General features: G+C 39.3%; 2 protein-coding genes across 12 annotated transcripts in view; one reads left to right on the top strand and one right to left on the bottom strand.

The window, feature by feature from the left end:
* Nucleotides 1–245: 245 nt before the first annotated feature.
* On the bottom strand, nt 246–15,137 carry LOC144474569 (contactin-1). Of its 8 annotated transcripts, none has more exons than XM_078189569.1 (7): nt 15,086–15,137; nt 7,366–7,656; nt 6,320–6,610; nt 6,052–6,242; nt 5,843–5,972; nt 5,616–5,756; nt 246–4,540 (listed from the first exon to the last, which is right to left on the bottom strand). In XM_078189569.1, the coding sequence occupies exons 2-7, from the start codon at nt 7,406–7,408 to the stop codon at nt 4,377–4,379; spliced, it is 960 nt and encodes a 319-aa protein (XP_078045695.1). In that variant the 5' UTR covers nt 7,409–7,656; nt 15,086–15,137; the 3' UTR covers nt 246–4,376. The 8 variants fall into 8 exon arrangements, with proteins under 8 accessions (XP_078045695.1, XP_078045698.1, XP_078045696.1 ...); XM_078189572.1 differs by having other exon boundaries at nt 7,366–7,649; nt 15,086–15,121; XM_078189570.1 differs by lacking the exon at nt 15,086–15,137 and adding an exon at nt 10,939–13,319.
* The window catches only part of Rdgb (retinal degeneration B), a 28,107-nt gene continuing 17,953 nt past the window's right edge, over nt 9,208–19,361 (top strand). For all 4 annotated transcript variants that reach the window (XM_078189536.1, XM_078189540.1, XM_078189537.1 and 1 more), the window contains exon 1: nt 9,208–9,340. The gene's annotated coding sequence lies outside the window, so the exon portion shown is untranslated. The remainder of the gene's footprint in view (nt 9,341–19,361) is intronic.

Below are 19,361 nucleotides of genomic sequence, written 5' to 3'. Positions count from 1 at the left end.
CAAGCATTATTACACATTTTCCATATTTTTTTTTGTCTTTCTAATACAGGATTTGTACGTGATGAAATGTGCATTGTATATAGTTTGTAAAACAAACTGTGAACATGTCAGGAAACCTCTTTTCTAAACTCTATAGCCATGTATAATGGCCATAGAATGAATTCGTACAACAGTTTAAAACTAATATTAACACTGACTCAGCGTGAACAATACTATATGTATGTGGAGTATCATTAGATATTAAATAACAATAAAGCGACACAGTATATTTATCATAAATAAAAGAAATTAGTATAATGAAGCATTCCTCTTTAACAATTTATACAAAATATAGAAACAAAACAATAATGCACGAACAGTATATACAAATTTTGCTTCATACCTACTTTCACATTTTTCTTTTTTTTTTTTATAAAATAAACACTTAGTTTCATCATTTCAAGAAACAATGAAAAAACACTTTGGATCGCAGATCGCACATAATATCATATAACTTAATTGAGAATTAATACAAAGGTGAATACCATCAATTAATTACCATTATAAATATCATTTACTATCACTTAAGTTAAAGGTATAAAACTAATATTATTACTCTAATAGACAATGACACGACAGACGTGTAGTTTTTACAAAAAGTAGGTTTTTCAAATCATGTCGTTATTTACAACTGCTTTTGTTTGCAAATACGTATCATATAAAAATCTTACATGCAAAACACAAATAGCATAAGCTTTTTGTAAAAACCACGTTGCGTTTTTTTCTCTCTCTGGTATGTCATCGGCAGGTAATATGTATGTAGGGACGATCCATGGTGCTACTGGCAACCATTATACTATTCTATGGTCTAGTGCTTTATGTACTTATTATATGTATATTTCACATGAGCGTGCTATGTGAAGTAAATATATTAATGCATTACCGTCAAGTACAGATGTTTAACGATGAACGCTATGCACATGTTGCATTTCATAGCTTCACGTTTTAAAAATATGAGAAATGATGAACAAATAAAATGAAAATTTAAACTAATAATTCTACAGATCATAAATTCTTTTCTGGTAGTATAAACGCAAAATATCTGCCATTATTACTGTAGGTATAGATTTCGGTTTATATAATCTTGATTTACCTCATAAAAATATATATCTATGTTACATTGTGAGGGCTTCAGAACAGCTTTTCGATATAAAAAGATAAAAAAACATTCGATTATAAAGGATCAGTTTCAGTGTTGCGCTTTTGATTTTAATATAATGACAACTAATTTTGGAGTTTCTAATTATGAAAACAATAAGAGAGAGTCATTTTCCATGATTTCTAAAAAAATACTATTCATTCTATCAAAAAAGAGACCGTCATCGTTACCTTACTATATAATATTGCCTTTAATGATATTACTTTATTGATTGTATTCCTAACATGATAAAAGTCATTTTGTGAACATCCTATATTGCATAGGTAGATATGCAGATCTTTTACGGTATGCAATGGCAGACCTCTAAACACAGAAGACTAAGCATTATTGTTAGTTCTTGTAGCAGCTGGTAGTTATAAGAATAATTTTTCGCTTTATATACCAAGTTACATTTATACTTCTTTTTTATCAGGCTGCATCGTGTTAATGCCACTAAATGTAAAACCTATGCCTTCACCAGATAGCTTTGATAGAGACAGTTAAACATTTAACTTACAGTACACCTATTGTTATATATGTCAGCAGAAATAAGTGATTATATTCATAGTTGAGAATGTGCATGAGACATGAAGTGTCGAGTCATGAAGTAATTGTAAATACTGAACTCTGTAAATCTCTGTAAATCCCTGTAAATCAATGCTAATGTCATTATGGAGAAAAATGTATTGTATCAATCGTACATATACTACGAATTTATCAAAAAGTATATACCGTTGATAAAAGATTTGACAAAACAATTTGTTCTTCACTGTAAAAACTCTATCAAAGTAGGAATCCAAAATACGACTCGTCTAAAAGGAAAGAGGAACATGATTCTCTACATGAGATATTCTTAACGAGCAAACCTATCAGATCACTCTTGAAGCTCGATATCATAGCACAAAATTACCTATATGAATATGTAGATAAATATTATCATTGCGTTCCGGCGTAATCATTAGTTATATAAAAAATTGTCTTTGCTTATAGCTAAAATATTATGATGCCTCGGCTATATAAATATATATATTTATATCGTTATCATTATTATTATTATCATATTATTTTTCATTAGCGCATAGAATATTTATATATATATACCATTCACAACACAGAGTGCATAGTACGAAGCCGAACTGAATCTGTTCACCCCTAATTAGATTACGTAGAAGGGAGGAACAGATCATGAAGCCTCAATGTAACAACGCACAACCAATTTTTATACAACCTGCGTGCACCAAATTTGCTTTCTGTCATCTCTCCTCGTATTGACAAAAAGCAAGACTTTTAACTTACATATTTGTATTAAGTAGAATCATTAAGGTATTATGTTTCTGACAACATGAGCTTTACTAGTAACGGATGAAAGACTAATACAGACAAGAATCAATTTCCACAACCTTTTCCATATTCATCACTTGGAGTGCTTTAATAAATAGCAACGAAACAAAACTACACAACCTTTTGAACCTTTCCTTATGCAAAGAATTCCTTTCAAATTGTTAAAAATAAATATTGAAAAAAATTGTTTTTCTTTTTTTTTTTAAATAAAAGTAGCATTTTCGCTAAGCACTCATTACATAATGCTATCATAATGAATTTTACGTAATGACGAATTCTGATATGGTACTACGTGTAAATTGTGGAAAATAATTGTATATTTGTTTGTACAGGAAGAACTCTTATCGAAATCATCAACCTTATTGATTGACTACGTTAATATTTTCTTCATTTATGTGATTTGTGTTGGATGATATTATGTTTCATTACGAATGAATATTCTCTGAAAAGACTTGTCTCGATGATCGATTATCAAACGTGATCCTATCAAAGATGATATCCAAAATATTTTAACTTATTCTACCTCTGCCCTATATTTACTGCTAATACGAATGGAATGATTCTCAACCGAAATACACGGTGTTCCAAGAGTAATTGCTCGATATCACGGAGACTAATGGATTTTTGTTCGCTTTTTCCTAACACTGTATACTGGAACTTATTCATTATGGAATTGTGCTATCTGTTAAGAATTTCTTTTGATGAAATTTGATTTTACACATTATCAGTAATTCAATAGCAGTATTGCATTTGTTGTTAAGGTAGTGCAAAAGCATGTTGAAGCATTAGACGATGTTCGATCGATCACATGCAAAGTTCAAAGTATGGGAAATAGCATATTGCTATAAATAACGTTAACATAGTAGAATTATCATTACAGTTAGAGTACTATGGTCTTTACAATTGCACAATTTCTGAATCACAGGATTTTCCCTAGAAAGAACATACAACATGTGCTTCAATGTCAACATTTAAGCTCTCTGTCAGAAAGAAATTATTAAAATATTCTTAAAAAACAAACGCGCTCTTACAACAACAATAAATAAACAATAACTTTTAGAAAGACACAAAAAAGGAACTTTTTTACCAACGACTTCTGCACACCTTAAAACGGCAGTAAGCAAGCCTTCGTTTGTCGTACTTGACAAAATCTGTTCAATCGAATGATTTGTATTGCGGACAAAAATCTTACTTTCTGCATGATATTGTCCATTTAAAATTTCATATTTTTTTTTCTCGGTGGTAACAGCTAAAAATAATTGCGTACAAAAGACGTTTCGATTCATGCAGAATGTAAGATGAATGCGTTGTTCGATATTAAGATTAATGTTTGCATGACTTCGGTTCTCACAAAAAAATTTTTTGTTTCTTTGTTCTTAGAATTACAGTCTTACTAAGAATATTCCTTTTGGCTTACAGGAGTTCGTTACTTTAAGCTCGACCAATGAGCAATAACATTATCGAATTTCAGTGTTGGAACGTCCTGGTAAACTTCCTCAAAAATGTGCTACTCCATTTCACAAAACCTAGCAGAGTCTTTACGTACGCTTTTGAACACTTTACATTGTATTGTAAGTGAAAAATTTAACTTCCTTCGCGCAACTTACGCTCAGAGCGTACAGAATCTCGATTTCCTCGACTATTCTGATTACAAACGCAAAACAGGTTTTAGGTGTTCGCGATGATGGTATAAGTTTCATCGCTTACCTGGTTCGCTAAGTGCTTTCAAATCGTTACAACGGTTATTCGAGGCCATCGTTTCGGTAATTCTCATATTACTTACGTTTAAGGTGACACATAAATTGTGCTCAAGCCACTTGTTAATAAAAAAAGCCACAAAAACCTAAGTATTTAGTTACTAAAGTCGCCTAGGTTGCACGACGCTGTTATTGTTCAGACGCGTCGTCGTTTGGTTATTGAAGTTCTCGTCTTGCGGAATGTGTTCTGTTCTTTCGTCGAAAAATCCTGGATTCAGAATGATGTTGGGAACCAGCTCAATCACTTCCTGCTCCTCCAGCTGCGCTGCAATTCGGGAACGGAGATTAATTTTCATTGGTCTAGGCCACGAGTTATATTAGCTTCTACCCTCTCCCTTTACCAATATTTTGCTGGGCTACATATATATTAGATCAAGAAACATCCTTGTAATATATATATATATATATATATCTCAAAAAAACAAAAGTTTATAAGGTAACATTTGGAATTCAATCTGTACAGTGAACGCATTGCTTACCCAGCAAATGTATGTGCTACCTTTGACCTGTATTTAGTAAAGTCAAAGATTCACTAATAGCACATAATATTATCTAGGCCATAATGCTCTATCACTATTACAATACTTTCTATTCATTACACTAATCATTCTGCATACCAAATTTTATACAAACCACCAAAGCTTATATATCGGACACACAAAATATTTTACAAAAAAATTAGTAACAAAGAGGACAATGAAATTCCTTGGTGAATAAAATAGATAGTAAGTTTGGTGGCTGATGAAATCTATTCGTAAGAGATTCAGGTTTCATTCGTATGAGGAGTGTAGAAGGTGCTACTGTCAGGCAAACTGTATAGAAAAAGGTAAAAATATGTTATAAATTAATTTAGTGCTTTATGTTGTAAAGTGTTCAGTGCAGAAGTTAGGAAAGTGTTATTGTTAAACTGGTACATGGTATGATAGATTTATTAAGATGCTAGTAAGTTTTTAAAAGTTAAGATACTAGAAAATTTGTTAAATGCTAATAAAATTTGCAGAGCGCTTGCAGTAGGGAAATATCAGTGGAAAATAATTGGTTCTGTATTAGAATAGCACTAAATTGATTAAAAGGAGAATGGCTGATGTAAAGAAAGCTAGAGATCAGGGCCATAGATAAGTCAAGTGGTTAGTGATGCTATCGTTTCTGCTGCAGATCTTCTTCATTAGATAGAATGCATTACACGGTTTGTAGTTACTATTAGAATTAAACAGTATTACATTGTAGTATTATATCGAATTTACTCGCGCGGAAGTGAGTTTCCTCAGCAGAAATAAATAGCATGAAAGAGAAAGAGTAGAAGCAAAAGCTCTTAGATAAAGTTACCAGGAAATGCTTACAGGGTACTTTGCACTCACGATAGAGGAGGTAACAAGTACCTATACCAAGAATCATAAGTGTACCCATAACTATGCCTACCGCTGCCACCCAGACACGAGTGTCAAAATTTTCTACACCTGATAAGAGATGTCTTGCAAGTTCTGAAATAATCGTCAATTATAAATAATAATACATTCTGCACATGCAGAGTCGTACTCTGTGAATTCGTTAAGCGCTAGATCTGTACCTAATTCCTCGACACTGTGATGCGTGTGACCTTCGACCTCAACGATCTCTCCTCTTCCCAGCTGATTTGTTGCCCACACTCGGAAAGAATACGTCGTGTTTGGCACCAAGTGATAGACATCAATTTGCCTCTACAAAATCATTCAAGGCAAATTAATTAACGACCGGCAACATGAAATGAATATTGCATTGTTAGATAGTGTAAATTACAGAATTTGGTGGAATGTGCGTTGGAACAATAGGCTTCCAGTCTTCTGGTTCTTCACCCACATTCGGTTTAAGACGATATTCGGCAGTGAAATCTATGATAGGATAACCACCTGTGCCAGCTACTTCCCAAAGAATATTTGCCAATATTGTGGATGGTTTTACCCATACGTTATGTAAAGCTGGAGGAGGAGCTGAAAAATAAGATAATAATAATAATACGAATGTTGGAAATTACATTGTAGATATTAGTAAACATTTAATAACTTACTTCTAACTTGTACATTAATCCTAGTCTTGACAGCATCGTGATCATCATCTAAGGTGCATGAATAGTTCCCAGCATCATCCGCGCTAACATTGATAAGTTCCAAAGCTCCATTAGACTCAACCTTTAGTCGTCCAATTTGTTCATCCTCGCGTCCTTCTCTTATCCACAACACCCCAACAGATCCGCCTGACTGTGGTAGTGCATCTTCTTCTGCACAAGGTAAAGTCAAGTTCTGACCAACGTCTACAGCGACAAAATGCACTGGCACTAAAGTCACTGCTTCCTGCCATGCTGGAGATCATAACAAGGCCTTTAACTACCATAATTATACATAATACATATTAAGAATTACAATGATCTTATTGTATAAATAATTACATTTTATATGGAATGTTATTTATTGTAAAAACATTAAAATTCCACAGAATAAAATTTGTTTCATTATTGCATACACTTTAGTTATAGAAGAAACAATAATTTAAAAAATTGTTCGAAGTCGTTAACAAATTAAACAGCTAATTTATAGTAAAATGCTACAAATAACGTGTAAATTTATAATTGACAAATCATTTCTCAAATGAAAAACGAAAAGTAAAAGAATCGTGTCGGATGACAGGTATGCTAGTCGTGACGCATCATTTATGTGCCCGTATGTTTACAGCGTGTTGCACGGTTTTTCATAAACAAACTGTACATCCTGTACACGAATTAATCAACTATATACATTAAACAGGTACGAGTGACATGCGTCTGATAGATCGAGTACGGAAATATAGAATCGACGTTCTACCGATCAATGGACTCGCCGGAACGCTAGAGCTCAGATCTTCGCGGGTCAGATCGTAGTGTGTGTGGAAAAAACAAGATACTTAGTGAAATTTGCATAACTCGACCCTGAATGGTAACGATCGTGTACTTAGCCCGATTCGCACGGTGCACGTATGCAAGCGCACGAGCACCGAACGGTCGGTGTGTCACATTGATCGGCAGGTGCGCTCACGGCTGAGCGAATCTCTCCTCTCTCTTTCTATCTCTTGGTTGCTCACCTGCCAGGAAGAGTATCAGCGTGAGGATTCTATGCCCAGCCATTCTGCCATATTAGACGGTCTTACGTGGATGTGTATGGAGACGCGTTAAGGATCTCTTCGTGGCCGCATCTTTGACATCGATCTTATTTTCTGCTTTTGAGAGAGCCACGATACGCGGGAGCTGTCAAACTCATCACGCTTCGCGGAACACCGCCCGTCCGGCGCTCTTTGGATTTTATTGAGTTGCTTAAGCCGCGCTCTTGCGGCGACGCTGCGAACACGGTCAGAGGCAGGGCCTGCAACTGCAAACTCACCGAAAACAAACGTAACAACAGCTGTTCCGATCGCAAATGTCATTCCCGTCAATCGTCACCAAAAAGTTTCTTCGCGTACGCTTAAAAATTGAGAAACATCTGGATCCCGTTCGCACTTCTCAAAAATTCATGAAACATTCTTTTACGTAAGATTTATTTTAAAGCCGACTCAACTCGATCGTTCCGCTCTTCAAAATATGATATTACGAACTAGACCGAACTGGTTAAATTAAACAAACAAGTTGCAGCCCAATCATAGAGAATTCAAGGATTTCGCGAGGAGCTTACGAGGGTTAATAGACATCTTCGATTAACCGTCATCGTATTTGAATTCGTTGATCGATCTCGATGATTTAAATCGTTGCAACCTACAGTGCGATATTTCAGCGATCTATCGAATTTCCCTAGCGATACGGAGATGTATTAAATAGTGCAATATTCATTTCGTCACGAGATAAACGGTATGAATCGAGTCATTCAATTGTAAGTTATACGAATAATACAATATATCTTTTAACATAATATCAACGATTCAATAATTTTAGAACTTGGCTGAAACTTCCGATGATTCGCAACGCCTTATCGCATTATTATCGAAATTCAATTTTATTCCGCTCAAATGCTGAAGCATTGAACTGCGACGCTGCGAAATCAGTGCGATCAGAAATCAGGGCCTGCAACCGAAGCGAAAAGACACGTAACAGCTGTTCGGGTTATGTTATGGTACGCGCCTCCTCTTCTCGTGACAACTAACAATGAATCTGTTTCGTCGAATAACAAACCATCCTTCGAAGAATGAGAAAGATGTTCGATCGACAGGCCTCGTTATCGGTGCGCTAGTAATCGTCGATTAATCACGATAGTCCGAAAAATCTAGAAAATACTAGTTACCTTGTTAAATTGGATCACTGCACACGCGGGAACAAGTGCGTCGATACTCACACCGTAGAACTGGTTGAATCTGCTTTACTGATTGAGGAAGAGCCGTTCTATATCTTTCTCTCTGTCTCTGTCAGGATTAACTAGACAAAAACGATAGACACCTCGCAATGGGATAATCGCGGTAGTTGCGTATGATTGCTGGCGCGTGTGTGCGTGCATACGTGATACACCATTGTACCAGAGAACGAAGGAAACAAAGAGAACTGATTGAATCCTGACGACGGATTGGTATGTATGTGCATGCACGCGACAACGTAACGTGATCGATTTGTTTTTTCAAACAATTTAGCAGTCAGATCTATTGCCAACTACGTGCTTCCGGTTATACAAAAACGCCGGCCACATAGAGAAGATTATCTATTTTCATGCATCGAGCATCCTGGTTTTATGTAACTATCAGATAGTCCTTTGTCCGTTTTTTACGGAAAATGTACAGTGGGCCACAAAAGTGTTTGTCCACGCAGACAGTACACGTACGTTGATTTTTTTTATATGATTTTTGTAGGTCATTTTTACACCTGGTTGAACTGAGATTGATAGTCAACGAAATTCGATTTGTACGAGTTTTACTGGAATTTTATTGAACGATTACGAGAGCAAGAGGGCTGAATTGAATAATCGTCATTCTTCTGTGCGAATATTTTTGCATGTACTATATTCATGTACAGTAAGGGAGAAAAGTGTACGTGCGTTGCGCCGGTGTCAGTTTCAAACGACGATACTATTCCATTTATAAGGTACAGCGTTATTATTGTCAAGTTGCATGTCAATGCATAATTACGTTTTCATACAGTAATCTGATAGAAATAATTCTCAGTTTAATGTTATTTTATTGGGAATAGCAATAGCATTTGAAAGTAAGATTCTGCGATGTAACTATGCTAGTCACGTTTACTGTCCGTCCGTTTATGTAGTTCGTTTTAAGTTAATCACAATTGACATTATTTAATATTCTTTAATATTCAAGGATTCTTAGCTTCTGTGAATATTCCAGGGTCCTTTACATTATCATCATAATGTTTACACTATCGACATAATATTTATACTATCGTCATAGTGTTTACATTCTTCAATGCCTATTCAAGCAATAGCGATGTTCTTTGGACTCGTCATTTGCCATATTCATATCGCGGCTTCTCTTCTGCGATCATTTACATTCCTCTTTTCTTTCGGCCGATAGAAAATCGTATCGTTGGTTCAAGATGCAGTTCAAGGTTAACGGAAGATGAACCAAGGTGTCATTGAACAATCAAGGGAAAATGTCATGGTAATAAATGTTTGCGACGTAGGCCATCAATTTATCGAGATGACGGTTTATTGCCATCGTAATGTACCATTATTTGGGGGGTTTAGAGAACCCCGCTGTACACCTGACGGCGCGACTTGCGTCGTGCCCTCCGTTCTCCATCTTCGTCTATGTGACGTAACTAGTGACGTCAACCAATTTGGGTGATCGATCGAATTTGAACTTCGAGGTACAAACTTTTACTTTTCCAACGGTTTTGCGGCCACGCCACGATTAATTGCTTAATGGTGCACTAATAAGCGGACAATTAAACATTATCTACCACTGAACAAAACTGTCTGAGCTGTAACCGCAGATCAACGCGTTGTACGGAAGGACGTTCTATATGCATATCTCTGTAACGAATGCAAAATATGCAAAGCATAATTTAGTTGTCGATCCACTGAAAGAAACAGTGAATGATGTATTCCACGCTTTTTTAATTAATTCCAACGCGATTATCCGATGTTGACTAATCTACTGCCGGTCATAGGCGACCTCCTTGCTATTTAAGCAACACAATGTATAAAATCACTTAATTACCTCGCGTTCTGGTGGGCCTCCGTCACAGTTAACTTATGAAATTTCCTTAATTATCACGCGATCACCCGTGTCCCCATCCCCAATAAACAAAAGAAGTCGACTTGTATTTGCTCGTCCGATTAGATGTACAATTACCGTACGGTCACCGACGAATCGTTATCATCGAGTTTAGCGCCGGTCACCGGTGACCCCGTTTTCAGCGGACGCATTAATTCGATTCGTTTTTACCTGATGCACCGCTCGTTAAGCTTATTGCTCATTAAACCTCCCCTGAGACCTGAGCACAAGAATAGAGCCCACGACGTAGCTCAATGTCAGCGTAACGCAGCCTGCCGATAATGATCTGTGAAAGCAGTTAACGCGAGGCAGTCATACGATAGCGGGTAATCAGGGTAATATAATCCTCTTATAGAATTTGTACCGAGTCAATATATCGACGGGTTCGGTGAACTCTCCGCGGCTGTTAGTCCCGGAAAAACCGTGTGTTTAAAAATAATTGATCGATACCTCTTCAGGTGTGTGTCTCGGCGTACTTTTTTTTTCTTCTCGTCGTCCGAGAGAGAACGCTGGATCGCAGGATCGCGGGGACCTGTAGATCAGAACCTCGCACCTGTCCTCCCGGCCTCTTCGTTTTATCAAAACCGAGAATCGTCCCAGTTCCCAGCTGTGAGAACAGTTCGGCAGCGAGAGATACGGTTTTCTAGGCACGAACAGAGGAACTGATACACGGTGTAGCTCGTGGCTGACATTTTGGTACCTGGCCGCCGGAGGTGAAACATGTCCCGTGCAGACTAGCGTTTCGCGGGGGCGGTGTGTGCGGCAAAGTAAATTGGGTCTTGATCCAATCTTTCGACCTATCAACGGTAACCGGCGCGACCGAATGTAAGCGCAACATTTTCAAAGAGCCGCGCGGTCTCGCTCCAGTTTCGAGGAATTTATCGATCTCGGAAGACTCCGTCTAGGCGATCCACCGCTCATAATAAGGCGATTTGCTCTCGCCGAGTGTCTCCGTCGTATTCTTGCCTCGAGGAACTCGCCCCGTATTTTACGAATGTCTCCCCCCGTAGATGAAGAATTTTTATGAAACTACGCCCTGGCATTTGCGATGGGTCACCCCGAAGCACTTGTGTGCTCGGTTCTCTGCAGATTACTTCCTGGGGAAATATTATGGATAGTTTTTAGTGTTTCATAAATTGAGACGAAGCGGCAGCGTTTTTATTATGTTCATATAACGAGGGATCTTCCGATGAACGTCGTCCGTGCGAATATGCGACTAGCAAAATCAACAGCCTTGCAGGAAATCTGCCAATAAGAATGGCATTAAATCAGAAGAGAAGCAAATATTCGGGCGCATTCGCAAGATAAAATATACGGAAGTAACAAAGTGAAGACTCATCGGTAAAAAAAATGGGGGGCTTGTAAAACGCAAACCTGTACGAGAAACGAAGGAATTTCAGTGGATGGATTCGATAGACATGCTAACGTGATTTCGAGTCTTTGTATCCGCCATCCAATTACATTTAAATTGGAGCATTTGCTGAAAGGGAGGTACGGGGTGGGAAAAAAAAGTTTCTATCGACCTAGTTCCTTGCTTCGCCACGGATTCCTAATTTGGTTGGGAGCCGAAGGATTTCCGTGGAACTTTCTAATTAATCTCTTCCCCGCCGCGATTTGGAAGAAAAGCAAAAGAGAGTCGTCGCGACTTTTCAGTCGAGAAGTTACTTGAATGTCTTCTTCTTATTTTTCTACTTCTTCTTCTTCTTTTTCGGCCGGCTTTTGTACCTACACGATTTCGGCCGGATGTTTGGCTGCCGGAAAGCTGTAGGTACCTACGGGCACCTAGGCCAGGAGGGTGGAAACTTCGACCCGTCCTCTCGAAATGTCAAAGGTTGCCGCGCAAGGCGCATCGACGTATCCTCGTTTTCCAGGAGCCAGACGAGCCCATCGATCCCATTGTTCCTGCTCTATCGTCGGCGAATAATTATCGTCGAATCCTTTCTGCGTCTCGCTTAATCGTTCCACACCGCCCCCTGCCTCGGGGGCACGCGTCTCCCAAAAATAGAGTTCAATCTTCCCGGACAATTTCTTTACAGACAGGAAATTCTCCTCTTTGTACTAGCGAAGGCATTCGTCCGTGACGAAAATTTTTGCTAGTGTTTTAGGTCAGGAAGTGTCACCCTTTCAATTGGAGTAGGCGTTTCTTAAAAGTATGAACGACCAAAAGAAATGCAAGAGCCTCGCAATATTTGATCAAATGGATTGTTTCGATTTCACGAAATTTTTTTGAGACTGTCTGCGGGAATTCGAGGTAGTTGAATGGTGGAGGTTCTTCGAAGTTATGGTGTCCTCCGCTGCGGAGTATCAAAGTCGGTAAACATTTAATGTCGGCCAAAGGTCTCCCGAGTTTCATTTCTCTCGATACATTCATCCTTGGCAGTAACGTGCCAAGTTCGCGATGGAATTTCGAACTTCTTTGACATTACCGAGCAATTTCCTCGCTGGATACTTTACCCGGAATTCGTTTAAACATTTTTACGACTGTCGCGAGGCTTGAAGTTCAAGGGATACGTAATATTCTGCGTATCCGAGGGAAAGAACAAGACGGAGTACGATGAAACTACCTTATCGTCACGTAGATGGTAGATCTCGAGGAGTGACGATGCGATTTTCATTGTGTGTACGGAAACTATCGCGGTGAGGCAGTATTAATTCTCGGAGAGACCACTCCTTTGATAACGCCGATTGCGCGGCCGGTTTGAATGAAAACAGAGTAATTAATATCTCGGCGTTCCATGGATTCCGCGCGGTTACGTTACAGGATGCATGCGAGGTTCTACAAACATTTGCTGATCAAGCAAAGTAGAACTCTCGCATCGGGGATTAATAGGAGTTCGGGATTAGTAGAATATCAGTCGATGATTTCCGCGAACCTTCGAGTCCCTAAAGGTCACTAGGAACCATTATACCGTTCAACGATCTCTTCGAGTATCGCGTTTTTCAACTTCTATTAATGATTTAGATGTGACAGACTATGGCAGCGTTCTATAGCAATCGTAGATGATCACAAGACGTCAGAAACGTGGCTAACGATTTTCTGGATAGCAAGAACTAAAGCTTTCGACGAAGAAAGAAACCTTTCTGCTCGTCGGATCGACGAGAAAGGATAATCGCGATTGATTTTGGACCTCATTGTGTTCGGGAACCATTGAATAATCAGTCCCGAGCTTCGTCGCTTCTGAAGTCAACGTGCAACATTGAAAATGCAAGGGAACACATAGACGAACAGAAATTAATCGCGATGCTTTTAGATTCTTGGGGAAATTACGAGAATTTCGATAGAGTTCCACGAAAAATAAGAATAGAAAATGGTTCGAACTTTTTTTTCAAGCTGGAAGTCGCCGAGCGAGTGGAACGAGACCGTTTATCGCGAGCAAACATCATTTTCATCGATTCCTAATTGACGCAATAAATCAGCCTTCAAGGACTACAAATGTTTGGAAAGATTATTCCACCGGTTCTGGGATCAAAGAAAGAAACTGGGATCATCCTGTTCTCTCTTTCCTTCTAAACCTGAAAATAATTCAGCCCGCCACGAGAACGCGCGGAAATTACCGAATGACGCGAAACAACAATTGCGCCCCAACAATAGACCCGGAGGAATGGAGTAGAAGTCGAGAATAGACTGTCGATGGAGTCCGTTCGATAAGTGCTTCACCGCGACAACCGTGCAGAACTAAAATCAGTCGGGTTATACCATGGAACAGATGTAATGAGAGATAGAAATGTTGTGTCTTTGAATGATCAAGAACTGGTCCGGGAAGGGGAATTTAATATGCTCCGATTAATTAATTTCTTTGAATTTCATCTTACGTTTTACGACACTTTTAGCACATGAATATTTAAACAATAAAATAGTATTTATAGCTCGGATTTGAAATATTCTCGAATGTAACGAAATAAGACAACGTGACAAAGTAAGGTGGCCTCTACTTTGAATTTGAAATGTACTCAGCTTACCAAACAGCTAATGATTTAAACCGACTGCCAGAAGCTTTGGATGCGCATTTATAATTCGCGTCGTCTCGATTTGTGCTTGCAGATAGAAGAAACAGCATCGACTTCATCATATTTTTATGGTACCGAGCCAGCAACGAAACGAGTTGAATTAGTTTGCCTTGCGGATAAAAGTCCGAATTCTCATTAATTCGCGGTCCGTCGCCAGAAACCTCGGCGCAACAGCGGGCAAGAACAAAAACTAAATGAGACAATGATGTTCGCGAAGCCAGCTAGGATATGATATACGGGACGGCTTCGTGTTTACTGGTTTCCACTGACCTCAGACACGCTGGCGCTTCGATAAAATACATTTTCAGCTACGCTGTCCCATTTATCCCGCCTGCACGTTTTACCGAGCGAGAGGTGTCCCGTCGCCATTAATCTTCCGACGATAGAAATTCACGATGAACAGCCGATAATACTTCCGCGCGAGATTGCCGGATTGATCGAGCACAATCCTGCCGCGCTTCAACAACACTTTCGCAATATTACAACGATACGTGATGGGTGATGTGACCGTTAACGAGAACTGCAGTTTTTGAACGACGGAAATCCGACCTTTCTGCACGCACTCGATAGTGGTTCTGTGTGTACTTACTGGGTTTTTGTGGCGTGTCGATTTTTCACAGGACTTGCGTGGGAACCTCGTGGCAAATAAAAGCGGAACAGCCGGCAGATCGCTATAAATACTGCTGATTTGCGAACGTCATGGGAGCCACATGCATGCACCGGAAGCACGGGTCTATCGTAGAACAGACATAACTCGGATACACTCATTTTCCGATCTGTCCGGGACGGGCTGTCGTAACAAAAGCGATCGAGACATTTAACGGCGAACGATGAATATTTACTTTGTTCGTAGCAGCATTCTTAGTCAGCATTATTAATTTCAATAATTAGCAACTCTGTGGAGAAGTGGTCACCTTATGCTACATTAAAATATTTATATTCGGTGTGTTCAATTTGTGTTACAGGAAACGTAAATGTATGGAAAATTAATAGTGGGAACGATTTACAGTTCGTTTGAGGTAGCTATCAATAAAAATTGGTTTCGTCACTTGCATCGGAAATCGTTCGATAAGCGATAAGCGACGTCACGGGTACCACCGAAGTCTGACGTCTCCGTGACGAATGGAATTTATCGGCGGATAAAAAAGTTCTCCGAAGACCCACACATGTGAAGCTACGTTCAAAGGAACAATAGCGGGCGAGAGACTGTATGACAAAAGCCGCGCAACCGATCCGATGGCCTCAAACGCGAGTTTCGTTTCGAGAAAAATGATTTGATATCAGCGACGACCTCGTACAGAAGAGTGGAACTATGTTGCACAATGTTGTCGATTCTTTTTAGAGAATCGAAGATCCTACATCCAGTTTCTCCATTGAACAAAACGATTATTTTAATTAACCAAGTATATCAATCGCGAAAAAATGAAATAATTCGTGTGACTAATGGTATCTCGAGCTACGGATCATGGAGGAGAATGTCGAAGACAATTAAAGGTACGGGAGATTCCGCAATCTCCTAATGGATAGGATTGAGAAATTTATCGATAGCCTGCAGATATGTATGCATATGCTTATACAAATTTCGAAAATATGGAGTGACGCATGCGCTCGATATATTTATTTTTACTACCAGCAACATTTTATTGGATGAAGAAAAGTTTTGCAATTTGCATAAAGATCTGCAGCTTACGTATCAAGCTCATTAGTTTATAAAAATAGCAGATTGTTTTATCGTTTCTTGAAATAAAACAATTCAATTTTCCAAGGTCGGTAAGCTCATCCATTTTCGTCAAAGCCACCCGCGACCGACATAAAATTCCACAACTATGGGTTTCGATTGCTTTTGCTTCATCTGTATCTACGTACTGAGCTTGATAATCCCACTGGCTCACAGTCAGGCGCGTCCACGTGACTCCAAAGTCCTTTCCAGACAAGAATGTATCGAGCACGCTATCGTCAAACAATGTTTACACCGAGGGTCACGAACGTCGCCTTGAAACGCGGTCCGGAAGAAGGGCAATTCCACTCAGCAGGAGCTCGGCGGCTCCCTTTGAATTCACTTGGGCGACAAATCGCGATACTTGGATCCTCTCCAAGACGATTCGTCCTTCAACTCGATGCCCCGCTCCATTCGCGAGGAAGTTATCTTATTCCTGTAGGATTGGTCGCGCGGGAAAGATAGGAGATGGGAAATCTCGATACAGAGACGTTCGTGGTTTCTCCTCCGAGGACGGCTCTTGCAAAAAGAAACGATCCAAGTCGGACTGCCCGGAACCGGTGAAAGAGTTCAATCCTGAAGATCAATGCCCGAAGTGTCCTCCCACGAGTCTTGCTCTGTCCGGCACACCGAAGATCACAGGTCCTTGTATGGAGCCTGTTCCGGATCCTGTTTCAAGTCCTTGCCCGGACCCTATTCCAATTCCTTGCACGGACCAGATTTCGGTTCCATGTGGCGCGGCTGCAATGAAAACTGAGTGTATGAAGAAGTATTGCTCTGCGAATATCTGGGATTATTGCCCTCCCATAGGTAAATATGGATCGCATTTTTAACTTGAGTTCTCAATTTGAACTGAATACTCCTTTTCTATTAATCTGTCGAAATTATTATCCATTACTTTAATTTCTAGGTGATTGATGCTTTTGCCCTATCTACATATTCTCACACATTCCTATTAATCTACTAAACGAGTCGCAAATAGTTTCTATTGTTGAGAACTGCTAGTAACGCTTTTATCTCCGTGCCGATTTATCGTTCTCGAGTAATTAGATAACGGTAACGGGTCTAACGATGAATGAAATTGATATTACTGAAACTGAGATTTCTGAATTTTACGTATTTAAAACGCAAATTAGTGGAACGAGAAAATCTAGTTGAAAAATTATTTATGGCTCGACAGTATTACTTTCTTATATCTCGCCTTCATGCTATCAGCGTTTCTCGGGAAATTTTGTGGGTCAGATAGATAAAATGCGTCACGCGTTATCACCGATGCTCCCGATAATCGATAATTCGACTGTTACGCTGCCCTCCCCGGGGGGCACTTTTTTTCCCTTGACTGCACTTTTACGAAAGCGTTGAATAACATTCATAAAGTGATGCATGGAGATAGCGTACAGATAAAAGTCTGCAGAAGAATCGGCTATAGAACGATCGCGAGATGGGTACACCTCAGTCCTCGTGCGTCTAACAATAACGGTACGTGGTTTTCCTGCGAGCATAGACACGTCGCAGCAAAAGCTCTGGCGGTATCTGTCGCTTTTCGTCGGGATTCCGGCAGTGTTCATCTACAGTCTCGTCTATTTTACAAGTCTGAAGCACAAGCGTTGCCAGCCAAGGGAGGAGTTCGTTGAGTACCCGTATTTGAGGAAAATGCGTAAGGTGTGCCATTTTTGTCAATTTCATTGCTACGCCTTATCCTTCAAGGCTGTCGAACGTCCACGCTGAAACAATAGTCTCGGAAAATCATCCTGTCAAAATTAACGCTAATTTTATGGGGGGACACGGAGAGTAATTAACACCAGAATTACGAGAATCGTCGAATAGACATTTCACTGAACGATTTCATTCCTACAGATTCTGGAACTTTTGTAAGAAATAGAATCCATGCATGAACTTTTCTGCTGAAATCGTTCAAGTAAAGTTCAGAATAAGTTCTGCATAAAGTTCAGTCAACTTCTATTTTGTATCCGCAGTCTAACAACGGTTCTCTGTAGACACAATGTTCACTGTTTCGAAACACGAAGCAAAAGTTTCGTATCATTTATCATCTCCACAGTAATTCTGAATTTCTGGAAACCATGCTCCAGTTTCAGAAAGATACAGAGGATAGTTTCCTATTATTTCCAACTAAAAGCACGAGCTTTACCGATTCTTCGGGGTGATGGAGCTGTCCACGCGATGTTAATCCATTTGCACGTTGCTGCGATCGATTAACGAAGTCTTACGGACTCGCTCATCGCCGCCGCAAGAATTCCGTATTTCCTTATCGACTCTCCGTTTCCTCGAGCTCGTTTTCTCTCGCCAGCGACGGTCTCGTTCTCGTTCCGACGATATTACATATTTTTCTCCGGATCGATCACACCGTTGTTCTTTACGAGTAATTTATAAATATTCACTTTCGATAGCCTTTCCCATGGGGCGACGGCAAGCACTCCTTATTCCACAACCCCGCAAAAAATCCGATATCTCCGCACGGGTATGAGGCACCGGACACATATGATTCGAAGACCGGCGAATGTAACGATTAATGCGTCGGAGAAAAAGACGTCGGCGGCGTCGTTCTAAATTCAGTTACTAGCGAAATGTAAACCGAACCGGTATTATAAACTCTCGGCTCGTCTGTTTAACTTTTCGTGGGATCCGACATGCCACGCGATTCTATTTTCTGCCGGTATTTGCCCTCGGAAAACCAATAAGTTATACGCGCAGATTACTTTCATTGTTTTTTTAAATAATCCAAGAGGAAGCGATGAAATTCTGTTACTGAAGATCTAGTGAATCACGAATGAGATTGCTGTCGTTATTGGATGGTTTATTAAAAATTCTTCAAACACGTGTTGTTGATTTCTTCAGGATTATTGAGTTGAGTCTCCGAGAAGTCTCAATTTGTGTAATTTTCAAGAAAAACGTCGTGGCGTAAAATGTCTTAATATGTTATGTAAAAATACTTAAATAAGCTTTCCACGCAAGAGAAAAATTCTCATACACCATCTGTACAAATTGGTTAGTTTACGTTAAAGTATGGATATGCATAAAAATATGTAAATTATGATCTAAAGGTCCCAAATATATTATATATTAAAATCTGATAAATACTGTAAAATATTAAAAATCTTCATTGGTACTCTAGATCAGTTGTAAGGTG

The sequence above is a fragment of the Augochlora pura genome, chromosome 8 (assembly GCF_028453695.1).
Source record: "Augochlora pura isolate Apur16 chromosome 8, APUR_v2.2.1, whole genome shotgun sequence".
In the NCBI taxonomy this organism is placed as follows: domain Eukaryota; kingdom Metazoa; phylum Arthropoda; class Insecta; order Hymenoptera; family Halictidae; genus Augochlora; species Augochlora pura.
The sequence above is the reverse complement of the archived record's forward strand: the minus strand, read 5'-3'. Positions and strand labels throughout refer to the sequence as shown.